We start from the raw sequence: 18791 nt of genomic DNA on the forward strand, positions 1-18791 counted from the left end.
AATTAATAAAATAGTCTCCACACAGACGATTCGCTTGCGCGCGCACATAACAAACAAAAAAAAGAAAGAACGAAACTCCGCTGCTTGCTGCTCCTCGCTCTTTCCCAAAAAAACTCTGTCATAATTGTGTTTATAAACCAGTCACCATTTGCTTTATTATACATCTGTGTAGTTAATAAGTAAAATAATCTCCATGGTGATTCCCTCGCGTGCGCATGTAAAAAAAAAAAGAAACTCCGCTCCCGCTGCTGTGGGGCTGCTGCTCGCTCCAAAAACTCTGTCATGATTGTGAAATAAAGGACAAAAGAGACATAAGTCCTGCTCACAGGCTGCTACCAGAGACAGGACGTGTTCACATCTTCAGTCAAACTCCAGACATCTCCACGTCACTACATATTCAGTCCCTGATTGCTCATTGTGGGGTGACGAGAGGAAAAAGTTAATTTTTTTCAACTTGGGGAGGAGGGCAACACGACGTGACGCGACGCAATATCATGCCACAAACGCGCAAAACGCTCAAAATCTCTTCACTCGCGTCGCGCTGTGCGGTTTGGCACCAAAATGCGTCCTTATTACATAGGGATTACATGGCAACCTGTGGCTGCAGTCGCTCGCCCCGGTGTGAACGCGGCATTAGGCCTACAATACATGCACAGTTTATTTTCGGTGTGGCGCACAGAGTTGTGTGCAAGCCCCGTCCCCCCCCTTCTTTTTTTTTCTGCACCGGAGCCACCCGTCCTCTGGGCTCCGGGACCTCCCACTTTACAAATTAAGCACTGGTTTTGATGTTTTCTTTAAACACAGGTGCACAGGAATAGAACAGGATTGTCTGGTCTCCCATTCTCAAAGATGTAGTACGTCTGCTTCTGATCCTGGTTCAAGTTGACAGGCCTCTCCTTTGTCACAGCTGGTTACTCGTCTGCTTCAGGACTCTGGTATCTGCTTCAACCTTTGGTCTGTGTCTTTGTTCACTCCTGGTCACTCTCTGTCTCTGTTATGATGCGTTTCTAGCCGTTGCTGGGCCTGTAGGCCATCAGCCGACACCTTTGCACGTTGCTCCCCTTATCTTGTTTGGGATCTTTCAGGTATCTTTGGCTTTTGCAGTGGGATAGATGCACCCAAGATGACCTCTCTGCAATTTTCACTGCAGTGGGGGTGGTTAGCAGCACTTGGAATGGACCTTCCCACCTCGGAGATGACCAGTTCTTTCTCTTAATGGTCTTTATCAGCACCCAGTCACCAATCTGAATCTGATTCTCAGGGTCCTGCACAGAAATAGGAGAGTCTGGTATCTTGTTAGCGTGTATGACATTCTTATGGGATAATACACGTCTCATATAATCAACTAATCCCTCATCCTCACTATCAGGCTCAGCTATTTTCTGTAAATCTGGTATTCTATAGGGCTTGCCATACAAAATTTCGAATGGTGTAAGGCCAGTTTCTGAGTTGGGTGTTATATGCATGTACAGTTTCACTAAATCCAAACAATAAACCCAGTTTTTTCCTGTTTCTTCCATACATTTTCTGAGCTTACTTTTAATTGTTCCATTTGTTCTTTCCGCTAAACCTGCACTTTGAGGATGATAAGCACAATGTGTTTTTGCATTTATTTTCAAATGTTCTATTAAATGTTGGATGATTTTATTTACAAAATGTACCATTATCACTGTACATTGTTTCAGGAAGTCCATGTCTTGGAATTATGTCTCTACAAAGTATCTTTGCAACTGTTAGAGCATCTGCATGTTTAACAGGGAACACCTCTACCCATTTGCTCTATGCATCAATCAATACTAGGCAATATTTTTTCCCTTCACATTGGTTCAATTCAATAAAATCCATATGGATTATTTGGAACGGGTATTCAGGTGTAATTTGTAATTTGTAATTGTTTAGAAACTAAACTAAAGCATTCACCCTCTTCCAAAAATACTTCCTCTATAGGCATAACCTCTATGTCATCTACATTATGACCATATGAGCAAAAGTGTTGGTATAAAAATAAATTACACATTTTATTCAGCCTCTGTCTATGGTTATTCATTCTACTCCTAAGGGTTTGGCTAGTTTCTCCTACGTATTGGATACCACATTTTTTACAGCTAATCAAGTAAATTATATTTTTTGTGTTGCATGTCATTTTTGTTTCATGTGAGCTAACCTTGTATTGTCTACCTGTGGTGTTACTCCTGAAGTTATTTCCTTCTACTATGTATTTGCAAGTTTTACATTTACTACTACCACATTTACTAACTCTAGTGTCCTGTATAGCATCAATCACATCTCTTCCTACCAAGGCAGGGTTTGGGGATGTAACATCATAATTACAGGACAAGTTGGAAATAGGAGGTATACCCTTCTTTAAGGGACTAGGGTATGAGTCCATCACCTTGGTTTGCCGGGCTAGTGACCGCCCCCTCTTATACGTAGCCATCATGATATTTAAACCCTTGTTTAAGGGACTAGGGTAAGAGTCCATCACCTTGGTATTTAGGGCAGGTGACCGCCCTATATTAAAAGTAGCTATCATATATAGTAACTTATGTATTAGGGACAGGGTAAAACTATATTGTATTATTATGTAGGACTATTATTATACGTAGTTATCATAATATCAGAAAAGAATAGAAAATTCTTAATAGCTAAAAAAAAAAAGTAAGAATAGCTAGGAATAAGTATATAATATACAAACAGTATATGGAACATATATGAAGATTACCAGGCACGAATAAATGTGTCATATCAAAACAACCTAAACCAGTCTGCCGGGGTAATGAAACCACCAAGCACAGAACTGGAAGTTAAGTAGCTACATGAAAATTCAGTAAGGTATAGCATAGCTTATATATTATATTCCAATTCTAAGGTGGAACTATGCTAGTATATAAAAGTATATCTAAATATCTAAAAAGGAAGAGTAAAATAGGAGAGTAGAAAAGAGTAGAGTAGAGCCACTTAGGTGCCTGGTCTTGAGAACCAGGGATGGTAGGTTGAAAAGCTTTTTTATCCCATGGGAACTGTCCCTACCCACCCAAGCGGCTCAAGAAAAAAAAGTATATATAATATAATAAGTAATAAGACATAAGAAACATAAGACATCACAGGAGAAGATAATGATAGATTTAACAGCTGTTATGTAGACTAGTAGTAAAATTAAATATAGTTAGTAGTCTAAGCTATAAATCTGGTATTTTATTATAGAAACAGAAGCTATGAGTATATGAGTGTATTGGTATCTATCTAAAGTAACTCTGTAAGGTGGTGGCAAGGGAAAGTGTAGCTCATAGAGTTACATATATGAAAGCCAGACAGCATCAGATGGTGATTTATAGGATGACTTGAGGTGAAGAAGAGGAAGAAAGTGAGAGCTGAACTAAGGATCAGATGGTGGAAGCTGACGGAGGAAGACTTGTGTGAAATTCAGGGAGGAGGTGACACAGGCACTGGGTAGATGTTAAGTGATTTTGGACAAGTGGAAACATAATGCAGATGTGGTGAGAGAGGCAGCCAGGAAGGTACTGGGTGTCAAGGGCGTATAGCAAGATGTACATGAAGTTTAACACTTAACAAGCATAAAAACACATGTATCAAATGGCCAGACAAAGAGATTGAGCTGAAAAGATTGTGCACCAGGTTAGAGTGATAAAGAACGCAGATGGTAATGTGCTGAGAAGCGAGGAGAGAGTGCTGAGAAGGTGGAGAGAATATTTTGAGGCGCTGAACAATGAAGAAAATGAGAGAGAGTGAATGCAGGAGAAGGGAGGCCAAAGAAGAGGTTTATGGATGTGTTGAAGGAGGACATGCAGGTGGCTGGTGTGACAGAAGAAGTTGCTGAGGACAGGTTCTGGTTGAAACTGATGATCTGCTGTGCCGACCCCCAACAGAACAGCCGAAAAAGATGCAGCAATCTACATTTACATTTTTAAATTACTGAAGTTATTGAAAATGTGTGAACTCTTGCTCCATCTTCTCTTGCAGAGAGGGGGTCAGAGTGTGTCCTGGACAGCCCGGTTCTTGTTGCTTGTTGGCTGGCTTTTTGCTTTGGTCACCTTGTTTGTAGCTGTTGCCAAACAGATTACCTGGTTGGACTACCTTTACTATTTCTCCTACATTAAACTTGGAGTCACTCTTGTGAAGTATGTGCCCCAGGTAAGTGAGACATAAACGGAGCGAGGGGCCAGAAGAAAAAAAAACAAAAATCTGAGCAACATCACGTAAAAGCAGCTTCATTTTGTATTTATTTGTATCATATTGTATTTTATTTGTATATTTTTAAATGCTGTTCAACAAAACTTAGTATTTACTGCTTTACTCAAGCATTTTAAAGTTGTTTTGTGTGTCTGTGTGTGCGCGTGTGTGCATTTCCAGGCATATATGAACTACCAAAGACAGAGTACTAAAGGATGGAGTATTGGCACCGTGTTACTGGACTTAATTGGTGGAATTCTCAGTAGTCTACAGATGGTCTTAGAGTCTCATAATAATGGTAACCACACAGTACCATTCCTCATTTGTAATGCTTAAAGGTATTATTACACTTAAAAAAAAGAACACACAAAAAGTCACTAATGCACATATACGAGGGCTGTCCGTAAAGTATAGGTCCTTTTTATTTTTTTCAAAAACTATATGGATTTCATTCATATGTTTTTACGTCAGACATGCTTGAACCCTCGTGCGCATGCGTGAGTTTTTCCATGCCTGTCGGTGACGTCATTCGCCTGTGAGCACTCCTTGTGGGAGGAGTCGTCCAGCCCATCGTCGGAATTCCTTTGTCTGAGAAGTTGCTGAGAGACTGGCGCTTTGTTTGATCAAATTTTTTCTAAACCTGTGAGACACATCGAAGTGGACATGGTTCGAAAAATTAAGCTGGTTTTCAGTGAAAATTTTAACAGCTGATGAGAGATTTTGAGGTGATTCTGTCGCTTTAAGGACTTTTCACGGTGCGAGACGTCGCGCAGCGCTCTCAGGCAGCGTCATCAGCCTGTTTCAAGCTTAAAACCTCCACATTTCAGGCTCTGTTGATCCAGGACGTTGTGAGAGAACAGAGAAGTTTCAGAAGAAGTCGGTTTCAGCATTTTATCCGGATATTCCACTGTTAAAGGAGATTTTTTTAATGAAAGACGTGCGGGTGGATTGCAGCGTCGGCTCGCAGCACAGGAAAAACACCTCCGTGTTGATAACCATTTGTTAAAATCCAGTTGGCTTTTGATGGCTTTCACCATTCAGAATTCAGAATGGTGTGGAGAATGAAAACAAACAAACAAACAAACAAAAAAAAAAACCAGGGATTTTTTACAATGAGTTGTTTTTAATTGCAGACAGTGTTAATCAGTGGTGGGCACAGCTAACCAAAAGGTTAGCTTTGATAACCTATAATCCGCTAACTGAATCCGGTTTCTGCGTCTTTAATGTTATGTGTGAAGGGGCCCTAAAAATGCATAGATTCCCCTGGAAGAGATGTCATCTTGAAAGCAGCATATGTTACACTAAAATCACAGTGTAGATTTCTGCATTAATGCTGCATCACAGAAGTGTTAATTACTTTTTCCAAGTGCACTCACACAAACCCATACCATGACCTTTGGACTTGTTGCTGATTAAATCAAATCAAATCAATTTTATTTATATAGCGCCAGATCACAACAAACAGTTGCCCCAAGGCGCTTTATATTGTAAGGCAAGGCCATACAATAATTACGGAAAAACCCCAACGGTCAAAACGACCCCCTGTGAGCAAGCACTTGACGACAGTGGGAAGGAAAAACTCCCTTTTAACAGGAAGAAACCTCCAGCAGAACCAGGCTCAGGGAGGGGCAGTCTTCTGTTGGGACTGGTTGGGGCTGAGGGAGAGAACCAGGAAAAAGACATGCTGTGGTTGGGAGCAGAGATCAATCACTAATGATTAAATGCAGAGTGGTGCATACAGAGCAAAAAGAGAAAGAAACACTCAGTGCATCATGGGAACCCCCCAGCAGTCTAAGTCTATAGCAGCATAACTAAGGGATGGTTCAGGGTCACCTGATCCAGCCCTAACTATAAGCTTTAGCAAAAAGGAACGTTTTAAGCCTAATCTTAAAAGTAGAGAGGGTGTCTGTCTCCCTGATCTGAATTGGGAGCTGGTTCCACAGGAGAGGAGCCTGAAAGCTGAAGGCTCTGCCTCCCATTCTACTCTTACAAACCCTAGGAACTACAAGTAAGCCTGCAGTCTGAGAGCGAAGCGCTCTATTGGGGTGATATGGTACTATGAGGTCCCTAAGATAAGATGGGACCTGATTATTCAAAACCTTATAAGTAAGAAGAAGAATTTTAAATTCTATTCTAGAATTAACAGGAAGCCAATGAAGAGAGGCCAATATGGGTGAGATATGCTCTCTCCTTCTAGTCCCTGTTAGTACTCTAGCTGCAGCATTTTGAATTAACTGAAGGCTTTTCAGGGAACTTTTAGGACAACCTGATAATAATGAATTACAATAGTCCAGCCTAGAGGAAATAAAAGCATGAATTAGTTTTTCAGCATCACTCTGAGACAAGACCTTTCTAATTTTAGAGATATTGCGCAAATGCAAAAAAGCAGTCCTACATATTTGTTTAATATACACATTGAATGACATATCCTAATCAAAAATGACTCCAAGATTTCTCACAGTATTACTGGAGGTCAGGTAATGCCATCCAGAGTAAGGATCTGGTTAGACACCATGTTTCTAAGATTTGTGGGGCCAAGTACAATAACTTCAGTTTTATCTGAGTTAAAAGCAGGAAAATAGAGGTCATCCATGTCTTTATGTCTGTAAGACAATCCTGCAGTTTAGCTAATTGGTGTGTGTCCTCTGGCTTCATGGATAGATAAAGCTGGGTATCATCTGCGTAACAATGAAAATTTAAGCAATGCCGTCTAATAATACTGCCTAAGGGAAACATGTATAAAGTGAATAAAATTGTTCCTAGCACAGAACCTTGTGGAACTCCATAATTAACCTTAGTCTGTGAATAAGATTCCCCATTTACATGAACAAATTGTAATCTATTAGATAAATATGATTCAAACCACCGCAGCGCAGTGCCTTTAATACCTATGGCATGCTCTAATCTCTGTAATAAAATTTTATGGTCAACAGTATTTGTAGCGACCCGCTTGGAATAATAAAGCAAGATGCAGAGAGCTTCGACTGGTGCAGCTTTAATTTCTCTCCTCCCCTTTTGACTGACTGACATTTGACACCGTGAAAACTATGAAATGGACACAAAAATACCTAAATTTTCATAGCACCATATTTCACAAATATTGCATAGAATTATATTCACATTTTAGCCTTAACACCAGTCCTTTAATAAACTGAAATAATGCATTTCACAAGAAATTAACCCTTCAAACCAGAGTTACAGCTCTTGTTGAAATAAGAACAATAAATAAAACAAATCCCTCATTTTTATGGATAAATCATCCCCTCCTACCTCCTTCTGCTTCCAAGGGCGCTAAGTTTGAGCTCCGTTTGCTAGCAGCCTATCTTCCACACACATCTCACAGGGACAGTCCTTACATGCAACATAAACGATGCAGAACACAGAGCAAACAACAATAAATACCTTTCTTAGGTTTTAATACATAACACGATAAGTAATTAATTTGTACACGTTTTACCAGCTCGTGCGTGACGTGACCATGTCGTTGCGACAAGACAGGAGCGTAATGTCTAACATCGGCAGCACAGGAAGTAGAAGAAGAAGAAAACGGTGGTCTTCAAAATAAAGCACCAAGCTGTAGCGTGTCAGAACTTCATCATTCGCCATAAACGAAATTAACCGCCATTTACACTCCCACCAAATCCTGCTACAATGAATGAACAAATATACAAAAGCTAAATGAATTGTACAGGATTTCTTGACCTATAACCTTTAACTATCAGAGTTATACAGTTGAACTGTACAACATCATACACAATAAAATAGCATGTACACAAACAGCCTGTTTGTTCCAATTAATTCTCAAGAAGAAGTACTAATTTTTGGACTGGCCTCTCAATAACTGAAGGCTTAGAGGGGGAATCTTGTTTTCTATGAGGCTTTCGCTCTCCTACTTGGACTTTGACTCGACGGACCAAACCATCACTGTCCTGAACAGTCTCCACCACTCGTCCTAATTGCCAATGATTTCTAGGAAGGTTGTCATCTTTAATAATGACAATGTCATTGACTCTGAGGTTGCGCTGAGGTAGGTGCCATTTCTGTCTTGTGGATATGTTGAGTAGATACTCTCTTTTCCAACGACCCCAGAATTGTTCAATGAGATACTGAACTCTCCTCCATCTCTTTGTAGCATACAAATCCTCTTTCCCAAATACTCCAGGGGGAGGAAGAGCAACCTTAGATTTCATCATGATGAGGTGGTTCGGTGTTAAAGGTTCCATCGCTTGAGGATCATTTATTCCATCCACTGTCAATGGGCGACTATTAACGATAGCCATGGCCTCATATAACAGTGTTCTGAGAGAAGCGTCATCCAATCGACCTGGGCACTGTGCGAAGGTAGCATTTAGCACATTTCTTATAGTTCTGATTTGCCGTTCCCAGACACCGCCTGCATGGCTAGCAGAGGGGGCATTGAAGACAAATTCGCACTGCCTTTCAGTCAGGAAGATTTCCAATGGTTTGGTGTCACATTGTTTAAGTGCTTCCTTAAACTCATTTTTGGCTCCAACAAAATTAGAGCCCTGGTCACAATAAAGTTGTCGGACAGCTCCTCTGAGACTGATGAAGCATCTTAATGCATTGATGAACGAGTCTGTCGACAAATCTTCGAGCATCTCGATATGAACAGCTCTGGAATACAGACATGTGAAAATGAGTCCATACCTTTTGTACTCTTTACGAGCTTTCTTTACAATAAATGGTCCAAAACAATCCATGCCACTATACGTGAAAGGTGCTGAGGCTTCAAGACGTTCTTTAGGGAGTTCAGCCATTCGTTGGTTCTCTGTCGGCCGTCGAAGTTTCCTACAAAGCACACAGGTGTGTATCAACTTAGCGACCAGCTTGCTTCCACCAATGACCCAGAATCCATTGACTCTAAGCTCCATTTGTGTCTGGCTTCGACCCTGGTGGCATGTCTTAGCGTGGTAGTGAGACACTATAAGCTTAGTTACATGACTATCGTTCGGTAAGATAATTGGGTGCTTGACTTTGTGACAGAGAGATGACTGTTCTAATCTCCCACCAACACAGAGAAGTTCTTCAGACCAGATGGGATCAAGACTAAAGAGGGAACTAGATTTTGGAAGGTCTTTTCCACCTTGAAGCAGCTTTATCTCATGGGGAAAGGCTTGCTGCTGTACAATCTTGATCACTGTCTCAGCGGCCTTCTCCCTCTCTTCAACAGTCACATGTTCACTATGTTGTTTTTGTGTAGACCTCAGTCTCTTGATCCTTGCAACCACCTTTACAAGTGTTGTCCATGAGGAAAACTGACTCAGACGCTTGAGGATGTCATTGCAGTTATTGGTTTCGGTTGCAAGTACTTGAATTGTCTTGACTTCGGGATCACCGACGAGTAAGTCTGCTGGACTGCTGGGTGTTAGATGCAATTCACGCTCCCAGAGAAATTTCGGACCTTGCAGCCAGTTCGTTGAGTGAATGTCTGAAACATGGAGACCTCGGGATGCGTGATCGGCCGGGTTTTCTGAGGAATCCACATAATGCCACTGATCAGGATCACTATTGTCTCTAATCAGTTGAACACGGTTTGCGACAAATATGTGGAACCTACGGGCATCATTGCTGATGTACCCAAGCACAATTTGCGAATCCGTCCAGAAAAATTCTTGATCGATTTTCATGTTAAGCTCACCCTTTAACATGACGCTGACTTTTGCAGAAACCACTGCTGCTGCAAGTTCCAGCCTTGGAATACTTGTGACCTTCGAGGGAGCTACCCTTGCTTTTGCCATTACGAGACTGCAATGGACTTCATCCTTGTCATTTTTGTACCTGAGGTAAGAACATGCACCATATCCTACGCAGCTGGCATCTGAAAAATGGTGTAATTCTACTCTGACAATGTTATGAAAGTCATGTGGGTGGTAACATCTTGGGATCGAGACCTCTTTCAGCTTAAGAAGTCCATTCATCCCACCGTAGCTTTATATCTTCCGGAAGTGGATCATCCCATCCGATGCCTCTGTGACAAAGCTCTTGAAGGATACGTTTTCCACTTAGGCTGAATGGAGCAATGAACCCGAGTGGATCGTAAAGAGAGGCGATGACAGACAAACAACCACGACGGGTTGAAGGCTGATCCTTCAAGCTGATGTTAAAGCTGAACATGTCATCCTTTATCAGCCACTGGATGCCGAGAGCACGTTCTGATGGCGTTGGATCAAACTCTAGAGGCTTGACGCTTGCTGCTCTTTCAGATGGGTCTAAGCAAGACAATGCAGCTTCTTTATTTGAGTTGAATTTGTGGAGGCGCAGGCCTCCTCTTTTGCACAACTCTTGTGATTCAGTGATCAGTTTTTTAGCTTCGTCAACTGACGGGATGCTGACTAATCCGTCATCAACATAAAAATTTCTCTCCACAAATGCTGATGCCAGGGGGTAGTTAGCTTTGTGTTGTCTTGCTAGATGCTTTAAGCCAAAATTGGCACATCCTGGAGACGAAGCAGCTCCGAATAGATGAACGGCCATCCTGTACTCCTGTGGTTCCTTCTCCAGATCTCCGCCTTTCCACCAGAGGAACTTCAGATAATTCCTGGATTCAGGAGTGACAGAAAACTGATAAAACATTTGTTCAACATCACAGATAATGGCTACAGCTTCTTTTCTAAATCGACAAAGCACTCCTACCAGAGGATTGATCAGATCAGGTCCAGTTAGCAGGGTGTCGTTTAGAGAAATACCATGGAATTTGGCTGAACAGTCAAAAACGACTCTTAGCTTATTTGGTTTTTTGGGGTGGTAGACACCGTGATGTGGAATGTACCACTCTGTCGCTCTCTCAGATGTTGCAGGGGCAAGCTCTGCATCACCCTTGTTAATGGTTGCCTCCATGAATGTTTTGTACTGCTCGTAGTATTGTTTGTTGGCCTTTAATTTTTTCTTAAGACACTGTAGGCGAACTGTGGCTAGCCTCTTGTTGTTTGGTAAGTTGGGTGGACTGTTGCCTTTGAAAGGGAGAGGCATCTCATAATGCCCGTCCTCCTTCTGTGTGATGTGGTCACTGAGGAACTGAATGAAATGAACATCATCTTGTGAGACATATTTATCCTCATAAGTTCTCTCAATGAAGTCTGATTCCAAAGTCTTCAGAACATCTGTTGCTGATGGAACTGGCAGTTCTCTTACTGTTAGCCGATGTACGAAGCTTTGACTTCCTTGCCTGTCTAGGTGGGGGTTTGACAAGCCTATTATACTCCATCCTAGTTCTGATCTCTGTGCGAACGGTTGATTTTTGTCACCTAAGATAACTTCAAGAGGAGCCAGCGCTGAAGGACAGTCATATCCTATCAGGAGTCCTACATCACAGTCCTGAAGGGGTGGCAACTTGTCTGCCAAGTTTCTGAGATGAGGCCACAGTAATGCTGTTTCCTTTGTTGGAATGTAAGACTTATCCACTGGGATGAAGTCACGGCTGTAGGCCTGTTGTAGTTGAATGCGACTCTCAGAGTCAAGTCCACGGACTTGTAGACCACGAACACTCTTGCTCGATACGATTGTGTCGATGGCTGTCATGGTACTGAGTTTCAGCTTTACTGACTGTGCATTCACATTCAGCTTATCAAGTACATCTTCTAAGACAAATGTTGAGTCACTCTGTGTGTCTAATATTGCATACGTAAGTATTTCTCTGTGTGGCTCTCGCAATGAAGAAACAAAGACTGGGACAATACTTGAAGTAGCAGAAGCGCGTTGTGTTGATGTATGGGATATGACCTTCTGCACTTCTTGGCTTGCACCTTCTTCTGTGGAAGTGGAGCCGTTCAGTATTGCTTCCACAGGTCTTTGGTTCCTGTCTTCGTGCAAGCAGGTTGGGTGACGACGGATGCATATGTCGCATGTGTGTCGTCTCTTACAATCTTTAGTCATGTGACCCTTTCTTAAGCATCCAAAGCAGAGTCGATTTTCATGAATGAATGCCTTTTTATCTTCAGCACTTTTTGTTGTGAAAGTGGGACACCTAGGGATGCCATGAGTTTCACTTTTACAGACAGAGCAAGGTAATTTCGTTTTACTGTTGTTCGTTTTTTCTTTCTCTTGAACTACACTCTTTGATTGTGTGCTTGTGTTGAAAGCTCTGGCTCTCTTTGGGATCCTGTCATCTACAGGTTTGAAATTTATCGAGAGTGGAGAAGCAATTGGGTTGCAAGCTATCCGTGCCTCTCTGCTGAGGAACTCTGTGAAGCATGCAAAATCTGGATAGCTGTCAGATGTGTCAAGTTCATCCACAACAATTCGACTCCACTTTCGTACGATCCATTCCGGCAGTTTTTTGAGCAACTTGTGGTTTTCTTCACAGTCATTAAGGATAGCTAATCCTTTTATATGTGGAATTGCCTCCTTGCAGCTTTGTAGGAAGTCAGCAAACTCCCGTAGTGCTAGTGCGTCATTTGTGCTGATCCTTGGCCATTTCATGAGCTTTTCGCGGAAAGCTTTCTGTATGATGAATGGGTTCCCATATCTGTCCTGTAAAACTTTCCATGCTCCATTGTATGCATTCTCTGAATTTCGATAAAAGAAACCTTCAACAGCTTTACGCGCCTCTCCAACAAGATAATTTTTGAGATAAAACATTTTCTCGCTCGCTGGAAGTGGTTTTCTGTCAATCAGAGTCATGAATGACATCTTCCAATCTGTAAACTGTAAAGGGTCACCACTAAATGTGGTGGGTTCAGGGACTGGCAAGCGGTTCATACTCAATGAGCTAGCAATTGCTTGTGCTAAACTGACAGACTCCTGGGTCACTGTCATTTCAGGAATTGCTTGGCGAGGTTGGAACGAAGCAGCGTCTGGATTCAGCAGAGGCTCTGTTTTTATCTTATAGTGAGCTGAGCTAGTTGTGTCGTTAATTTCATTTTGGTTCTCAAAACCTTCAAAACTATCGTATGCTCTCACACGAGCTGCTGCTATAGCAACTTCCTTTGTTGCTTGTAACTGCTGCAGTTTTGCTCTCTCTTGTTCCAACTGTCGTTGCATCTCCACCTCTCTTTGCTTCATTTCTGACAACATTTTTGCCTCATTAAGTCTCCATTCACTTTCTAACTTGTGAAGATGTGCTCGTTGTGCTTGAATTTCTTCTCTGGCTTTTAATTGCTCCAGCTTAGCAGCAAGCTCTGCTTCTGCATCTACTCTGTTGCCGTAGGCACTGACTGAGCCGGAGCGTTTGCTTGATTTCTCTGACGACTCTGATGAACTTACAGTTTCAGTTTTAGATAAGCCAAAGACAGATCCATATTCAATTTTGTTTAATGTTTCTCTTACTCTTTCCTTTTCAAGTTGATCGTTATAATCTTCATCAATAGTCTCTTGACGGTTGCTTATGAGATCACAAATTTCCTTTGTCAACATAACACACGCATCCATTTTTTTGACAACTTCTGGCGTGGTGCTACTGTTACGCAGAATAGGTTCATACTGTAGTTTTACAGCATTGTACTTTGCTTGAATATCGTCCTGTAGCTTATTGAGGTCTCCTAATGAGCAGAGGGTTTTTAATCTTGTCCTAGTTTCTCTTGCTACTAGCTTCCAAGAGTCATAGGCCTTGTTGAATATTTTCTCACGTTTTTAGGAGTCTTGGTTACGCATTTCTTGGCCTTTCTCTGTTAGCTTCCTCTCACGTGAGCTAGACCTGAATGGTGTGTCTGTGGGATTGTCTGTTTCTTCTGGTGGGAGTGACATCTTGTTTGTTTGTGCGACTGTTTCAAGTCTGACGTGGCTTTGATTGTCCTATGCCTGAATTCACACCTATGAGCTGTAGCTATCCTTTACCACAGAGTAATATCTATAATCAAGCATTCACAGATGATGGACATTCAAAGGGATTCTTAGCATGAAACAGTAACAAGTGTTGTAAATGAGTGTTGCTGGTATTAATAGCAAAGAGCTTCACTCATAAACAGAAATATCATGAATTATTATCCCTAAACACATTCCATTTGTCCTGAAATATTCATCACCTCAGCACTGTTATATCTTAGAAATCAACTCTCAAATTAATTTCGACCTCGAAACGATATAAGGCATTTCAGTTATGCTTTAAGCTTGTGCGTGCGTATGTAAATCATCCTCTTTGCTCCTTGGCACTCAAAGTCCCTTTAGCATCCGTAGTTGTACCTTCAGTGTGCCGTCCTTTTTGATTTTGCCTGTGCAGGATATCGACGTGAGCGGAATCAGCAGGCTGGTATCCGTTTGGTAGCTGGATCTCAGGTGAGGTGGCATCAGCTTCTCTGCAGGGATGGCAGGTCTCTCGTAGCCGGAAAGGAGTTTTCACTGTAGCGACCCGCTTGGAATAATAAAGCAAGATGCAGAGAGCTTCGACTGGTGCAGCTTTAATTTCTCTCCTCCCCTTTTGACTGACTGACATTTGACACCGTGAAAACTATGAAATGGACACAAAAATACCTAAATTTTCATAGCACCATATTTCACAAATATTGCATAGAATTATATTCACATTTTAGCCTTAACACCAGTCCTTTAATAAACTGAAATAATGCATTTCACAAGAAATTAACCCTTCAAACCAGAGTTACAGCTCTTGTTGAAATAAGAACAATAAATAAAACAAATCCCTCATTTTTATGGATAAATCATCCCCTCCTACCTCCTTCTGCTTCCAAGGGCGCTAAGTTTGAGCTCCGTTTGCTAGCAGCCTATCTTCCACACACATCTCACAGGGACAGTCCTTACATGCAACATAAACGATGCAGAACACAGAGCAAACAACAATAAATACCTTTCTTAGGTTTTAATACATAACACGATAAGTAATTAATTTGTACACGTTTTACCAGCTCGTGCGTGACGTGAACATGTCGTTGCGACAAGACAGGAGCGTAATGTCTAACGTCGGCAGCACAGGAAGTAGAAGAAGAAGAAAACGATGGTCTTCAAAATAAAGCACCAAGCTGTAGCGTGTCAGAACTTCATCATTCGCCATAAACGAAATTAACCGCCATTTACAGTATCAAAAGCAGCACTGAGGTCTAACAGAACAAGCACAGAGATGAGTCCACTGTCTGAGGCCATAAGAAGATCATTTGTAACCTTCACTAATGCTGTTTCTGTACTATGATTAATTCTAAAACCTGACTGAAACTCTTCAAATACACCATTCCTCTGCAGATGATCAGTTAGCTGTTTTACAACTACCCTTTCAAGAATTTTTGAGAGAAAAGGAAGGTTGGAGATTGGCCTATAATTAGCTAAGATAGCTGGGTCAAGTGATGGCTTTTTAAGTAATGGTTTAATTACTGCCACCTTAAAAGCCTGTGGTACATAGCCAACTAATAAAGATAGATTGATTATATTTAAGATCGAAGCATTAATTAATGGTAGGGCTTCCTTGAGCAGCCTGGTAGGAATGGGGTCTAATAGACATGTTGATGGTTTGGAGGAAGTAACTAATGAAAATAACTCAGACAGAACAATCGGAGAGAAAGAGTCTAACCAAATACCGGCATCACTGAAAGCATCCAAAGATAACGATATGTCTTTGGGATGGTTATGAGTAATTTTTTCTCTAATAGTTAAAATTTTATTAGCAAAGAAAGTCATGAAGTCATTACTAGTTAAAGTTAAAGGAATACTCGGCTCAATAGAGCTCTGACTCTTTGTCAGCCTGGCTACAGTGCTGAAAAGAAACCTGGGGTTGTTCTTATTTTCTTCAATTAGTAATGAGTAGTAAGATGTCCTAGCTTTACGGAAGGCTTTTTTTTATAGAGCAACAGACTCTTTTTCCAGGCTAAGAGAAGCTCTTATAAATTAGTGAGACGCTATTTCCTCTCCAACTTACGGGTTATCTGCTTTAAGCTGCGAGTTTGTGAGTTATACCACGGAGTCAGGCACTTCTGATTTAAAGCTCTCTTTTTCAGAGGAGCTACAGCATCCAAAGTTGTCTTCAATGAGGATGTAAAACTATTGACGAGATACTCTATCTCACTTACAGAGTTTAGGTAGCTACTCTGCCCTGTGTTGGTATATGGCATTAGAGAACATAAAGAAGGAATCATATCCTTAAACCTAGTTACAGCGCTTTCTGAAAGACTTCTAGTGTAATGAAACTTATTCCCCACTGCTGGGTAGTCCATTAGAGTAAATGTAAATGTTATTAAGAAATGATCAGACAGAAGGGAGTTTTCAGGGAATACTGTTAAGTCTGTTAAGAGAAACTCACAGTAACGACCAGGTGGACGATAGATAACAAATAAAACTGGTTTTTGGGACTTCCAATTTGGATGGACAAGACTAAGAGTCAAGCTTTCAAATGAATTAAAGCTCTGTCTGGGTTTTTGATTAATTAATAAGCTGGAATGGAAGATTGCTGCTAATCCTCCGCCTCGGCCCGTGCTACGAGCGTTCTGGCAGTTAGTGTGACTCGGGGGTGTTGACTCATTTAAACTAACATATTCATCCTGCTGTAACCAGGCCTCTGTAAGGCAGAATCAATCAATATGTTGATCAATTATTATATAATTTACTAACAGGGACTTAGAAGAGAGAGACCTAATGTTTAATAGACCACATTTAACTGTTTTAGTCTGTGGTGCAGTTGAAGGTGCTATATTATTTTTTCTTTTTGAATTTTTATGCTTAAATAGATTTTTGCTGGTTATTGGTGGTCTGGGAGCAGGCACCGTCTCTACGGGGATGGGGTAATGAGGGGATGGATTTAATAAAATTGGCCAGATTTCTAGAAATGAGAGCTGCTCCATCCAAAGTGGGATGGACGCCGTATCTCCTAACAAGACCAGGTTTTTCCCAGAAGCTTTGCCAATTATCTATGAAGCCCACCTCATTTTTTGGACACCACTCAGACAGCCAGCAATTCAAGAAGAACATGCGGCTAAACATGTCACTCCCGGTCCGATTGGGGAGGGGCCCAGAGAAAACTACAGAGTCCGACATTGTTTGTCAGACTCTGTAGTTTTATACTCTGTAGTTATTTACCAGTACTTAGTGACAATATGTCACTAAGTACTGGTAAATTTCCTTCTCAAATGAAAATAGCCAAAGTAATTCCTCTGTTTAAAACTGGTGCCACCCACCCCAAACACCAAAGCTCAAGACCAGGAGACTGTCTGAGTGAGAGCAGGGCACCATCCCACGGAGACCACGGCTCCCAACGCCCCAGGAACCCTTGCTCCTCCAGCACATCCCCCACGCCCCATCACCACCCACTTCCCCACGGCCCGTGGGACACTGGGCCCCACAGCCCCAGAGTATGGCCCGGGGACCACAGCAAAACCGGCAAGGTAGACCCCCACCCCAGAGCCCCAGACAGCCACAGCCATTCGGGGCCAACCCCACATGCCACACTCACGCTACCTACCAACCCCACAGTAGTATTATAATTCATTTCCCTTGCTGTGTGTGACCCCCTAAGTGAGCAAAGATTAAGTGTTGCATTAAAAGCAGGGCAGGAGACGGCAGGTGGCAGACTGCCGTTGGAGGCCGCGGCACACTAAAGGCCCATTTCTGTTTGGGGGAAATACAAAAAGAGCCCAGAATCTGAATGACTTTAACTGGAGCTACTGAAAGAGTTTATATCAGAAACACTCTACTGTTGAAGTTTTAAATTCTACAGCATGCTTCAGTAGGTGGTGATGGCACATCAGTCCAGGTTGGAAAGGCGTGTACATGTTTAATGTCTGTACTCGAGGGTGGGATGACAGTAATTTTTCCCACAAAACAAATCACTTAACATGATCTTCTACTACTACTCCTACGTGATGCTTCTGTCTCATCTTTTGAAGATTGAACTTCCAAATTTGGCATTGAGGCAGACCTTCTGCAGTATGGCCAGCTGTCTAAAGTATGTTGCATCCTTTAAAACTGAAGTGCAGCTTCAATCCGAATCACTGGAGGTGGTTATTAGTCAAATGTCGTGAAAAGTATTTTCCTCATTGGAGTCATTGAAATAAATTAACATTTACCATCATACAAACAGCAGTATATTGTGTATGTGATGACTAAACTGTGATTTATTGTTGGTGTCTGTTTTTCTCTTCAGATGAGTGGAGGTTGATATTTGGGAACCCTACAAAGTTTGGTTTGGGTTTGTTGTCTGTGGTGTTTGACCTTCTCTTCATAACTCAGCACTACTGTCTCTACAGACAAACAGGTTTATAAGACAATTTCAGACCAAGAGGACAACTAATGTCAACACAGTATGGTGTGGACAAAATCTAAAAACACACAACCATCAGGGCTGTTTTTCTCACATTGTCTACCTGTGCACTGTTTTGAGATTTTATCATTTGAAGATTTTGTCTCACTGTCACTTTTTGACTGTTGTTTTTGGTAATTTGTGATTTTCACCTTTCCAGTTTTTACTGTATGTTGGATTTGCCTCTTAGAAGAATTTTGTTTTACATCTCACTCTCACTTTTTGACAGTTGGTTTTGGTTATTGCTGTTCATCACCCTGGCTGTGTTTTTTGGATTTTGGACACTTTTGTATTCTTGTTTCATTGTCAGTTTTGGAACTATTAAATAACTATTATTTTTCACCCTTGCCTCTTGTGTTTTGGCTACTTTCATCTTGGTGTTCAATTCCAGTCTTTAGTGCCGTCTAAC

At 41.5% G+C, this 18791-nt stretch overlaps 1 protein-coding gene and 1 long non-coding RNA gene across 2 annotated transcripts in view; one reads left to right on the forward strand and one right to left on the reverse strand.

Moving 5' to 3' along the window:
- The window catches only part of LOC117519022 (cystinosin-like), a 105372-nt gene extending 86946 nt beyond the window's left edge, over positions 1–18426 (forward strand). The window contains 4 exon segments of the mRNA XM_034180320.1: positions 3982–4152; positions 4372–4489; positions 18227–18329; positions 18331–18426. Coding sequence (XP_034036211.1) covers positions 3982–4152; positions 4372–4489; positions 18227–18329; positions 18331–18373 — 435 coding nt within the window. The 3' untranslated portion in view covers positions 18374–18426.
- On the reverse strand, positions 7133–15083 carry LOC117519023. The gene is made up of 3 exons (XR_004563141.1): positions 14329–15083; positions 7462–7542; positions 7133–7236 (listed from the first exon to the last, which is right to left on the reverse strand). It is a non-coding gene; the product is annotated as an uncharacterized LOC117519023 (long non-coding RNA).
- Positions 18427–18791: the final 365 nt, after the last annotated feature.

This window comes from Thalassophryne amazonica, chromosome 10, assembly GCF_902500255.1.
Source record: "Thalassophryne amazonica chromosome 10, fThaAma1.1, whole genome shotgun sequence".
In the NCBI taxonomy this organism is placed as follows: Eukaryota; Metazoa; Chordata; class Actinopteri; order Batrachoidiformes; family Batrachoididae; genus Thalassophryne; species Thalassophryne amazonica.